Genomic DNA, 13,411 nt, shown 5'->3' with positions numbered 1-13,411 from the left:
CCAGATGGACCCTACAGGTTTCGTACCGTTTGAACTTCTATCTGCTTTGATAAGGAGTCGCTTATCATGCAGTGGAAGTGTATTCAGGGAAGTGTGATCAAAGAAATCTGTTACTGGGCAACAACTTTTTGTTGCCCACTTTAGTTTTTACAGTATTGAATGCTAAACGAAACTTAAAAGCTGTAAATAATGCAGATGCATTAGCTAATACTTTGCAACATTTACAAATCAACATGTTCAAGTAGAAAAAAGACGATATGAGCAAGTAGTTGTTAAAGTCAGATCATTTATTGAACAGAGCTGACACAGTTGGCAAATTCTTCTCCTGGATCAAACACACACGACTCTCACCCATTTCACACCCCCTCACTATCGCTCTCTCTTTCTCGCTCTCTCTCTCACACACACACACACACACACACACACACGCATACACGCGCACGCTTTTACAAAATAAAACCTACAGAAAATGACATTTAGTAAAAAACAGAAGCAACTATTGGCCAAAACAAACGAATGGAGTTTAAACCCATAACAACATGTAAGGACATCAGATCTTCCAGTGTCACGTGGAGGATTTTCAACAGCAGAAAACACAAATTTGGGGGATATTTTAGCTGTAAACCACAAAACAAAACACATTTTGTCATATTATAGACAAATCTTGGCCAACTCATTGCTTCTGGAACAAGCATAACACTTATGGAGAATAAAAAAAATTCACTCAACTGAAAACAAAGTCTGAAAGTTGAAGGAGTGATGAATGTTCAGAGAGAATTACAGTATGAGGATGCGCTCCTATTCAGAACCGTTTTATTTTCAGCACAAATGAAGTACGAAAATAAAAAAGGAGGTAACAAAGTCATTTAGTCCTTAAGTCAAACTTTTCAACATGCTTTTGTTCTTAATCTTCTATATAGCCAAATCCTCTTGTTCTTCATTCTCATTTTGGTGATTATTCTTGTTGGACATCATTTCAGTCCTCAAATTAAAAAAAAAATCTAAATCTCTGAAGACAGAGTTTCTACTCAATGCAGTTTTATTCCACTCTACCCCACAACCCACAAACTTTAAAGTTCGCGTCACCTTCCGACGTCCAGATCTTTCACCCAACGCCCGGATCTACTCTCCGTTCAGTCCCATCATAGCTCGTCATGGGCCGCTTCATCCGCTTTGAGTTTGAACTCCTCTTCTGTTATCTTTCCATCTCCGTTGCGGTCTTGGTTAGAGAACATGTTGTCTATAATGCGATAAGCATCGAAGCCAGGGGCCAGGCGGCCTTTGCCTTCGTTCACCTGCTGCATGATGTAGTCGGTGAACTGCAGAGACGAGGAGGGATGTGTTAAAAAACAACAAAAAACAGATGGCAAAGAAGAAGTTAATCCTAAAACCTATAAAGTATACATTTTCGGTACCTCAGAGGGCTCCACCTCTCCATTTTTGTCCTTGTCCATCTCAGCAAAAAGGCCTGGGGGAACTTCGTCATTCCAGATAAACATGTAGCCCTCAGGAAGTCCGTCCTCTATCTCAACCAACTCAACATCAAACAGCATCACTGCGCTCCCTGGAACCTGGTCAGCTGCAAAACACAACATTATCAGAATCTAATCTGACACACAAACAAGCTCATTTAACGGAAAACTCAACCTCAATGGGGCTGTAGTCTAATCATGCAATTGACTAGATGTAAAATGAAAATCCATCACCGTCAATATTTTTAGTTGACACAAGTTTTTATAATCTTTTCCCCTTTCATCTTCAGAAAAACACAGCTGCTTTCCTCCAAACAGATGCGGCTCTTTCTGCACTACTATTTCAAAGCAAACATGGTGGACAGAGCATCTGATCACAAAATGACTTCCAAACGTTCGGCAAAGTGTGTGAAGGCAGAATTGTTCTACAGCGTGGAAGTACATTAAGATAGGTGACAACTGGAAGTTTGACCATTAAAATTTATATTTTCTATTCTGAGCTACAGCGACACAGTATGGATGAGTAGCTGAAGAGATCGACCTATTAGATGCTGATGAATCAGGAGAATAAATACTGAAAATTCACTCTGAGGTTAGACAAGTTATCTACCGTGTTTGCCCCTTTTCTTCCACCTTTGTCTAATTCACTGCCTTCCTCTGCTTGCATGAATTAATGGGTAAACTTTCCTACAAGCCCAGACTTTATTTTAGCTAAATTCAATCTAGTTTATTTATGTAGATAACAGGAATCTGAAAATAAAACACATTCAAATAAGATAAATGTCTAAAGATTATGTACTCTTAAACACTAGTCATTTTAAAATTACTTTCTAATTTTACTTTTACCTAAAAGGGCAACAGAAAGTTTTATTTTTCTTTTAGAGATGTACTCTGACTGAAGTGAGGCCTGCTTTTCTTTTTTTTCTGTTGGCTTTAATATTTGATATTTTGAATGCTCAGGGTTTTAAAGTTAAAAGACAGACAATTAAGAGAGTTTATTTTTGTTTTATGAGCATCTTATAAGCGATGAATAAAAAATGTTGTCAACAGAATAAAAAGATGTTGTACAGAAGTTCACATTTCCAAAGTTGTCAGTTTATTGTATTAAACTGACTGGTGCAGGAATATTTGGATGATATTTCGCAACACTTACTGACTCCTCTCTCTCCATATGCAAGGTGAGGGGGTATGAGAAGACGTCTTTTCTCTCCCACACACATGTCCATCAGCCCGTTCTCCATGCCCGGCACCACCTGGTTTGCCCCCAGGACAATGTTGTATGTCTTTCCATAACTGTGCCTGAAACAGAGCAGATAAAAAAAAAACAATTGTGAAGGATCGGCATTTTGAGTCATAATTTGCATATGTGGAAACACACTGGATTTTCTTATCCTCTAAATTATCTGTCTATAATATAACTATATATTTTTTTTGTGTGATTTTGCTTCTTTCTTCTATTACAACCCTCTTTCCATAATGACGATTAATACTAAACTTAAACTTTTGATGTGTTCGGTGCCTCTTAAAAGGAGAGATAATGTTTGTTCTGTTTTAGCATCTCTTCATTGGCTGCATGAACAGAATTTCTGCCTCATATTAAAAGCCCTTAATAACAAAGCTCCATCATACATCAGAAATATGATTGTTTCTTATGTTCCTAACAGAGCACTTTGCTCTCAGACTGCAGGTTTACTCCTGGTTCCTAAAGTTTCTAAAAGTAGAATGGGGGGCAGATTTTTTTTAGGCTCCAGGCTCCTCCCTTGTGGCACCAGCTCCCAGTTGTAGTCCATGAGGCAGATACCCTGTTTACTTTCAAGACTGGGCTTAAAACGTCTCTTTTAACACTACTACTTTTTAATAAATACTGAATAATGAATACTGAGTTAGACTGGCCTCCTAGGTTATCCTGAGCTCCAGTAGCCATAGGCTCAGGCAAATAGAGTTTAGCAAAGTGAGCGCGGATTCCTTCTTTAAATAAAGCACATCACAGTAAGCACTTATTTAAACACATGCATAAAGTACTTCGGTAGTAAATGTAGGTTTCCTTACAAGTTTTCAGAAAAACCTCAACAGGTTTACATACGTGGAGTCGATAGGCGTCCCATCCAGCAGGGTGCCGTTGTAGTGATATTTGATGAAGTCTCCCTTCTTTGTCTGCTTATCACATTCTTCTGGCTTGTAGGTGACCGTCACTTCGGTGTGATCTGACGGGTTGTGAAAGTCGATCATGTGAACGTCAAATACGAGCACAGCTGAACCGGGGATCTTGGAGCCTGACGGAAAAGTGTCATTAAATTAGAAAAGAGTTTAATACGACATGAAGCAAATAAGAAACGCACAAAAAAAAGGAGAATATTTTCAACACACACCTGTGCCCTCCTCTCCATAGGCGAGGTGTGGTGGAATGGTGATGGTTCGTCTCTCACCAGTGCAAACTCCAATGAGACCCTCGTCCATGCCGGCGATGACGTACCCTCGACCCACATAGGTGTCATAGGTGTGATTACGGGAATAACTGGTAAACAGATAATGCCGCCATTGTGAGCGCAAATAAAAACAAGATGCTCTCATCATAATCACTTCTCACATTTATGGGTCTTTGTATATGCAATAAAGGTGGAAATTATCTTTCTTTAATTAAAATAAATAAGGATGTATTCACCAGTACAGTGTCTTCCAGAAATACTCACATTTTGTCACATTACAGCTACAAATCTTGGTATATTTTATTGTTGTTCCATATGATAGAACGACTCAAAGTATAGCATAGTCTGTGAAACGGAGGGAAAATGGTGTAGAGCTTTCAAATGTTGTTGCAGATATGTATGTGAGGCATTTAGATCTCTTTACTTTGATTACTCTAATTAAAATTTTAGAGCAACTAGTTGAATTAAGAAGTCATGATTTTCAGGATATTTAGAGCTTTTAAATGAAGGTGTTAGGTAAATTGTATATATTATCAAATATTTGTTGTTTCATGTGCCTTTATAATGTTCTTGTCTTATATGCCTTTATTTGTTTCATCTTAGCATAAAGAATGTTTCTGTGTTGTTGAATTACTTTGATTCCTTTCTCAGAAGGCCTCTCTGAGGAAGAGCAGAGAAACCGTTTTCAACAGGTTATCGCTCAGCAGAAACATCTGCATCCTTGACCTGTTAGATAGCTATAAAACTGTCGCCATGAAGACGTACGACTTGCTCTGTGTTATCCTGCGTCTGGAACAGAATAATCTAGTGTGTAGATACCATGCGTTTTGTTAGTGACTAGCATTTGCGTTGCAATCATGTGATTGAAGTGTTTTCCCCACCCCTTTGAGGCGCTCTCTGTAACAGGGATCCTAACAGCAATAAAAAGGGAGAACGGACACATATGTTTTCAGAACGGAAGAGATGTGTGACTGAAAACATCTCTGGCTGTTCTCCTCGCGAGTACAAAAGAATCTAACTCTCTTGTCTTTCTTGTGTTTGTTTAATCTGTCTCAATAGGTGTTTAAACCTGACAGAAGGGCTCAACAGTTTATTAGGGATAATTAGTGAACAAGGTAATCCAGGTTTGACTCACTTCAGACTTGTAGCTTCTGCTTTTTGCTCGTTTTTTTTTTAACTCCACTCTCCATTTTTTTTCTAGAACATGCAAAAGAATCTCTTTAAGTGCTTTTTTTTTAACTTAATTTTTATTTTGTTTTATAAAGAAAGAAAGAAACAGATGAGGTGTGGAGCTCATCCAAGACAAAACGGGCATTGTAATTTTCATCAACAGTAGCGGAGTCATTAAAGGGGAAACATGACTATGTCCAAGACACAGGCTCTGGTGTAGCGGAGCCGTTTCTGATTCTCAAGGGGTCACTGTTGCAGGCCTTCTTCAGTGGGAGTGAAAAAGTCAATGTCTCTATTGTTAAATGAAATAATTATTCATACTGTTATTTCTTTCTTTTAAATTGTTCTTTCAATTATCATGCGTGTTTCTTGAAGGTGAGCAGCTGCTCAGAGCTTCTGCTCACCTTTTGCTCCGTTGAGGGGAAGAGTCAACCCACAAGTCATTCTGTCTGTGAGGGCAGCTCACTTCCCTTCAACAGCCTCCTTTCTGTATGGACACCTAACTGCTGATAAAGATGAAATAGTATTCGCACCTGCTCTGATTAAGCTGTTGAACTCTCGGGGTGTGAAGTGAGCAAGGCGATTATTGGAAACCACACGTCTGTAATCTACTCTGTACTGTATGTGGAGTTGCGGTTTGAACAATGTCATGATGTTCTGTCTAATTTTCCGTTTGACCTAAACCTTGCACCTTGTTCCAAGAAACGTTATTTTTGGTTGACTTCCTGGAATTGTTTTTGCGCCACCTCGGCGTCTGAGATGTGTGTAAGACAGCTTCAGGTCAGAGGTCAGGATTTCCAGCCTAGTCATTAATAATAAACATCTTACAGAAATAAGTTCTTACGTTTGGCCCACAACCTGCATTTATGAAAGCCAGCTCAATCATCTTGCCAAGTTGAAATTTTGTCCAGATTTGATTTTTAAATTTTTTTTTTAGGAAAAACACACAGCTTGCCCAGGCAGGACAGAGCGGACACTACAAGGAATCTCAGTAAGAATACATCCTGTAAGTACTTTTTGAGACAGCTATCACTCTACCACATTGAATGAGGTGCAAAAGTCCACAAGATTAATTTCACTCAGCACTTTGAATATCTAACAGTTTGAAAAACCAACCAATAAGTGGTTGCTTATTCTGGCCAGAAGGAAACAGATGCGCCGAGTTGAGGAGATTCTCTTGTTTTGTGTGATAATTTAACCTTTGTATTTTAGCCACTCTTTCCACAACAATGCGAGTGAAAAAGAGATAACTCTTTACCCAGTCAGAACAAAACAGGAGTTGCTGCTTCTGCAGGGAAGTGTCTCCATAGACAGATTACAGACCGTTTCCTTTGTTACACACACCTCTTTATGCAACATGCTCTAACCACAGGGTTGTGGGCGACCAGCAGTGGTTGCACAAACACAGATTGCTTTGAAGAAGCATATAAACAATAAATATTCAATTTGGGCAGGTGGAGAATAAACGTACCCAAGCAAAAAGTAATGCAAAGATGATGAAGTGTAATAATAAACTTTCTGTTGCACGGGTCAGGGTTTATGACCAGAAACTCAGGAGACTCTCGGGAGAAAAGTTCTTAGAATCTGTAAAATATTTGAGTTTGTTTGGAGTAGGGACACAGATGTGCAAAAAGACAATAAAAGTTTTAAATCTTTAGCTTAAAAAATAAAACCAGTTTGATCTCATCTATGAGTTTAGACAGCATTTCTTATATAAATTAAGCCATACAGGAAGAGCAAAAAGACATTAAGACATTCAGTGTTGTGTAATTAAACTAACTTTTAAGTTTCGTTTCATCCTAAACTTCAAACATTTCCAAAGCAAAGAGCAATGCTGCCACCATGAGGCCTTTAGAGGAACAGCACATATTAAACTGTGGCGGCAGTAAACCCGGAAGAAGACGGGAAACATACAAACCTGGAATCAAAAAACGTCCCATCCAGGAGGCTGCCGTTGTAGTGATAGCGCACAAAGTCCCCCTGCTCCGTCTTCCTCATGCAGGACTCGGGAACGATTTGATTAGTGACCGTGACTCCGTCTCTGGGGTTATGAAGGTCCAACAGGACCACATCAAACACCAGAGACGCCTGTCCTGGGATGTCGCTACCTGAGGGGGGAAATGACAACAACAAAAAATAAAACACACAAGTATTGTTATTGACTCTGCTGAACTTTCCAGAATGGAGAAATGCTTGTGTTCATTTTAAATTTGTCAACAACAAAAAACAAACCAGTTATTTTTATGCTATAAAAATATGAATAAACAAGCAAACACATAACACAACAACTTTTACTAATTATATTAATGTGTTTTTATTATTAATTTGTTTATTTACGTATTGTGTCTATGTGTAAGAATTTGTTCTGCTGGGATAACTTGGGTTGGCGCTAGATGTGAAAAATGTGGCATTAAATATTTAATATGTAAAGAAGGCCTCATGGTGGCAGCATTGCTCTGTGATATGGAAATGTCTGAATTAATTACAGATGTAAATCTGCAATTAATTGGAATTAGAGAAATATAAGATTTATTCTTGCAACATTTTAAATGGTCTGCAAATGTGTCTGCAGCGTTTTTGATTAGTGTTACAATAATCCATATTAGTTTGTGTTTGAGGCTTTCAAGTCTTAGAAACGTGCAAACGTGGAGAAAAAAAGACTAAAAGCCAAGAACACTGACCGTCTCCGTTCTCTCCGTAGCCGAGTGACGGAGGCATCGTGACGATGCGCCGCTCTCCGATGCACATTCCCAGAAGTCCCTGGTCCATGCCGGCGATGAGCCACCCGATCCCAACATATGTGTCATAAGTACGCATGCGAGTGTGGCTGTGACATAAAGAGAAGAACATAAAGTCGCATCTTCATATTTGTGTGAATTGTTTAAAAATAATCAAAAACAAGGGAGCATGGAGGACAAACCTGGAGTCAAAGAGTGTCCCGTCCAGCAGGGTGCCGTTGTAGTGATAGCGCACAAAGTCAGAAACCTCCACCTTTCTGGAGCAGGTGGGAGGAGTGTGGTAGGTGTTGATCTGGACGCCGTCGTCAGGGTTCCACACATCCAGCAGCAGAACATCAAAATGGAGGATGGCGTCCGGAGGGATGAGATCACCTGAAGAGGAGAACAGATCCGGTTATTGGTATTCAATACAAACACGCCGTCAGACTGGTTTCACACATCAGTGCAGGTGTTTACTTGTCCTTCACTGCCTGCTTTGTTTTCTAATTTAACTTAGTTCATGCAGCAAGTAAAAATATATATTTGTGCCTGTAGCTATAACTAGAGGAACTCTAATTGTAAAATAAACAGCTATGAGTTGTTCTTTTAAGCATGATGCTCCAACTTTATTTATTTTTTTAAAGGCGTGATATTATGTATTTTCCAGACACATATTGCCATTTTATGGCACAATCAAGTAACTATGTTATCTTCAGTTGTTACATATGCCGTATATCCAAAATAACTTAAAAAATGTCTGTGCCAATTGCTCCTCCATTATGCCGTTTACAGACGTTCTTAGGATTGTTGGACTGAGAAGTAGTTTGTATAATTAGCTCAGTCATTCTACCAAATGTTTGCCAATTGCTGCTGCCACTAGTCTGGAGGAGCTGAGATTAAGGATTTCTAAAACATGTTTAGAAGAATCAAAGAAACACTCCAGGTATGGTTTTTTTTTATGAAGGAATAACATTGTAACATGATTTAAAGCTAAAAAGAAAAATCGATTTTACGTAATAACCCCCACTTTAACAACCCTCAGTGGATCATTTTCACCTCATATTGTAAGCAGACATGACTCCTACAAATGCAAGACAAAAAAAGCACAAATTAAATAGCAAGCCTTTGTGTGTTACATGTTTAATGTGGTATTAAGCATTTAATGTGGTTTAGAGGGGCCACTAGTCCTTGAAGCACCCATCTGACGTTCAACTTTCAACACCAAGACTTGTCTTTTCTCTCTGTCCATTTCTTGTCTGCCACTATAGCCTTTTCCTATAAATAAGAAATACTAATGAAAAAGTCTCTGATTGCTTAAAATAAATCAAGGACACTTCAAGAATGTCGGCCCTCATTCCTCTGTGTGCAGGATCAAGAAAAGACTTCAACCCCAAGAAGTGCTAAAACTTTAATCTGCCACCTGAGGAAAGAATCCAGCACGATTTCTCAGCCACTCAGGAGAACAATGAACAATAATAATTTGTATGGCACAGGTGTGGGAAGAAACATGGCTGGTAATTTGTTTGGAAAACCTGAGAGGGTTGTTTTCCTAAATGAATTACAGAGCTGATGCTTTATCTCTCCTCTGCAGTTTAATGAATTATGTCTGACGTCACACCCGTTAAACCTTTGCTGGTGAGTTTGCGGTCTGTGTCGCCTCTTATTTCTGAACTCTCTCTGTTTCTTCCTCCCCTTTGTCTCCCAGTAACAGACTGGGGAGGACACGGCCCCAGGTCTAACAAGCCCACACATGCCCCCCGTATTTTCCTCTCTTATTATCTAAGCCCTTGATGCCAGCACGCAAATGACAAAGCAGGCTCCACGTGTAAGCATTCCTTTATTATTGCAATTGTAAGCAAGAAAGGTCACAAAGACACAGTGTGATCCGTAGAGGTCATCTACATGATCCTGAAAGCCACAACTCTGGCACTATGCAGCTTTCTGCTCTGTGATGACCTGTGACATCACTCTGCATGGACATTCAGGAAATATCAACTTCCTGTTTGCTCTAAGATCATCTAAATCAACAGTATCAGCTTCAGATTGTATGATCCAGCTCCAGATGAGTTGGGCCAACATTGTGTATTTATAATTTCCGGGGGAGAACAAAATGACGATTTCAATCGTTAAGGGAGAAATGCCATCAAAGCCAATCTGGCTCTCAGCAATAAAAGTAATCATTCATTTATTATTGCAAAGTCTGGAAATCTGAGTTCAGATTCAGTGACTACACAGCGGCCTGAATACTGCAAAATCAACAACCTGTCTCACAAAATAAAGAAGGCTAAATTATTTCAATAAAGAATTATTGACATCTATCAGTCTCTAAAGGGTTATGCAGTTATTTCAGAGGATTCCAGCAAACCACAGTGAGAGCCACTTTCCACAAATTGGGAAAACATGGAGCAATGGTGAAGCTTTCAGGGAGTTGTGCCCAAACCAGACGTTCCCCAAGAGCGCATGGACGAAACCAGAATGACATCTAAAGCTCTGGTCTCAGTTGTGACCAGAGAGACATGCAGTCTCAATGTTTGTGATTTAACAATAAGAAAGAGAGATCGAGAGATTTCTAAGGCAAACACCATGGATGACAAAACATCTTGTTGATGGCTAAGACTCGTGAGACAACGTGGAACTTTTTCTTTCAAGATGTGCATCTGGACACATCTGGGATAAAAGCAACACCGTTCATAAAAAGAACATAATATGGAGAGTCAAACATGTTGACAGTGTGATGATCTGGCGCTAATATGCCTCTTCAGGCATATTAGCCTGAAGAGGCATATATGCCTAGGACGACTAGGCATATATACATGCCTAGGACGACTAGGTGTAAATATTGAAACCATAAGTTAGAACAACCTTTTGTGATCTTAAACTGAAGAATACTTGGGTATGGTGCACCATTGAGCCCACCTCCAAATGGTTCAGAAAGAAAACCATTTAGATTTAGGAGTTGTCTATTCAGTAGGGACTTAACTTCAACTGAGGGATGACTTTAAATAGACCATTTATGAACAATAACCCTGCACTTATAAGGTCTAAATGGGAATTACTTTCTCGCAAAGGACCACTATAGTTTGGATAGCTTGGTTATTCAAATAAGATGCATTTTTTTTCTTCAATTAAGCTATCTTTGTCCGATATAAAAATTGGGTTTCATAAGTGAAATGAGAAGAAATCTGTAAAGCTACTCATACCGTATCCTTGTTTTCCATAGGCGAGGTGAGGAGGGATCTTGACCAGGCTCCTCTCGTTGACACACATTCCCACCAGGGCTTTGTCCATCCCATCTATCAGCTGCTTTTTGCCAACAAACACATTGTAGGTGCTGCCGCGATCGTAGCTGAAACAAAAACACACCCAGATTAGAAACACTACAATGTATTTCATGTTTAAAACTCAAATTAGGAGGAGTTAAAACCTTTTGAAACGAGTAAAAACCTAAATTAAAAAAAAGATAGTCATTAAAGGTGCTAAAAATATTCATATTTTAGCATCTTAGCTGTTTGCTGTGTCTAACGATACAGACAGAGGATCGTAGGAACCTTAAATTGAGGATTGAGGAGAATATTTCTATAAAAAAAAGTCAATATTTTAGAGTAAATATAACCTGATATGGGAATCTGCAGAACAATTATGTATAATCTGGAAACCTCTACTAGAAATTTCTTCTGATATATGTGAGTTTTTCTGGCCCCTGGTTCTGGTTTCCTGTTTCCCCGCCCCATTCTGAAGTCTTTTGCAGTCTCTGACAGGTTTTCTTACAGGACTGATCCTCTATATGTCCATCAGTTCTTCCCACCATCTTTCACTACAGAGAGGATTTCCTCAGGCTGCAAGTTTACTGACACCCATAGGGTTTTGCAAGTTGGTCCAAAAGTTCAATTATGGTCTCATTTGCCCAGAGGACCTACTTCAACATACTTGTGGATTTTTTTTTACAAAAACAAAACCATTCTTTCCAATTCTGCCTCAACGGTCCAAATTTTGGGAGTGCACAAGTGTTATGGATCCCTACAGTTTCCTCTTGCTGCTTGGTGGAGAGCGATATATTTTTAAATATTTCCACTTGCAGCGTTTTCTTTTCAGTTTTATTTGAACCACTGAATAGAAAGAGATTTCCAATGTGTGGGATATTTATCTTCAAGATCCCGATTGTTCACTAATGTTTGCTAGCAAACATCTGAAGCTTTCACAGAACAGTTGGTTTTCCACTGATGTTAAATTATACAATGGCAGACTTTTCTTTAGAGGTGTCAGAGTAAAGGAGGTTGAAAAAAAGTACTCCGCGTTTTTCATAAAAATTTATCGGTCCTGAATAGTGAGGAAAGAAATTACAATTTCTCTTCCACTTCACAATTACGGACAACTTTGGGTTGGTCCATCGTGAACTCCCAATGGAGTACCCTGAAGTTTATGGTTGTAATGTGACAAAACGTGGAAAAGTTTGCAATGGCTATGTGATTAAAACCACGTAGCCACTAGAACTTGCACTAGGACTTTTCAAAAAGCTTTGGAGCCTCTGGACTACTCATTCAAGCCCACTCTGCCTGCGTGGCTCACCGGGACGAACCAAAACGCGCACTTTTACGCATCACGCACGCCGTTTGCACTGTGTCGCTCATCTACGTTGCACGCAGCTTGAATGAGACTCTTGCTAATCAAGTAAAACCCACCTTGAGTCGAACTTCTTCCCGTCAGGAAACATGCCAATGTAGTGGTACCGGACGAAGTCCCCAACTTTGACTGCGCGGACGCATTGCTCTGGCACGAAGGTTTTTTCTATGAGGATGTCGTCTAACGGGACCGGAGGCGCGTTGCAGGCGGCGAACGTCACTAGGAGCGACAGAGACAACATTCCCAGCGCACACTCGATCATTTTCCCCCTCCACTAAACTTTCCTAAGATTGCAAATAAGTGTGGTGAAGCCCTGTAATCTGTGCACAGCGACTGCTACCTGCTCCCCATGTACTTTGGCTTCCTCTACTCTGACTTGGGAAGAAGTCCTGCCCCTGGTACCAGCGTAGGAAGAGTCAATTTGTTGAACACGCGCCACACTTCCGGTTATGATTAGAACATCAAATCCTCAACTGAACACTGAAATTCAAACTTTGACGCACTACACGCAAATAGATTAAAGTCGAACACAAGAACCGCGTGTGTGTGTAATCTTCACACACGTGTACAATCAGTTTTCAGCCCGGTGACTCTGCTCTTAATTTGAAATCAAATAGATCATTTCCTGCAAGTCTTCAACTCTTCTGGGCGACCTTGACCCTGTTGGGACCGAATGGGATAGTTTGGGCTCCACGTATTGCTCCTGCGCAGTGAAGCTGCACAGACACGTCAACGTGGTGCCGTAGGGGTCTCCACACACAGAGAGGCACGGCCTCTGCCTCACATAGCCAAAAATGTTTGTGGCCGTGCCTCTTAATTATGCTGAGGTTGAGACAATGAGCAGGTCGTGTTGATTTTTTTTTACTTTGAATCCTTTTTTGGGGGGATGGGGGAGTGGGGGGCAGAGGGGTTCTTATGCAGACAAAGCCAGGAATGTTCCAACGTGGCAGTGGGAGTGGGAGGGACACTCTCACCAGGGGTTCAATTAGAAGTAAGAGGGAGAAGA

The 13,411-nt window shown here is 40.0% G+C and overlaps 1 protein-coding gene across 1 annotated transcript; it reads right to left on the bottom strand.

Moving 5' to 3' along the window:
* Positions 1-266: 266 nt before the first annotated feature.
* LOC102219209 (peptidyl-prolyl cis-trans isomerase FKBP9) lies at positions 267-12,799 on the bottom strand. The gene is made up of 10 exons (XM_005797332.2): positions 12,465-12,799; positions 10,986-11,131; positions 7,989-8,178; positions 7,750-7,895; positions 6,987-7,176; positions 3,842-3,987; positions 3,556-3,745; positions 2,626-2,771; positions 1,416-1,579; positions 267-1,319 (listed from the first exon to the last, which is right to left on the bottom strand). The coding sequence occupies exons 1-10, from the start codon at positions 12,665-12,667 to the stop codon at positions 1,143-1,145; spliced, it is 1,698 nt and encodes a 565-aa protein (XP_005797389.1). The 5' UTR covers positions 12,668-12,799; the 3' UTR covers positions 267-1,142.
* Positions 12,800-13,411: the final 612 nt, after the last annotated feature.

This window comes from Xiphophorus maculatus, chromosome 13, assembly GCF_002775205.1.
Source record: "Xiphophorus maculatus strain JP 163 A chromosome 13, X_maculatus-5.0-male, whole genome shotgun sequence".
In the NCBI taxonomy this organism is placed as follows: Eukaryota; Metazoa; Chordata; class Actinopteri; order Cyprinodontiformes; family Poeciliidae; genus Xiphophorus; species Xiphophorus maculatus.
The sequence above is the reverse complement of the archived record's forward strand: the minus strand, read 5'-3'. Positions and strand labels throughout refer to the sequence as shown.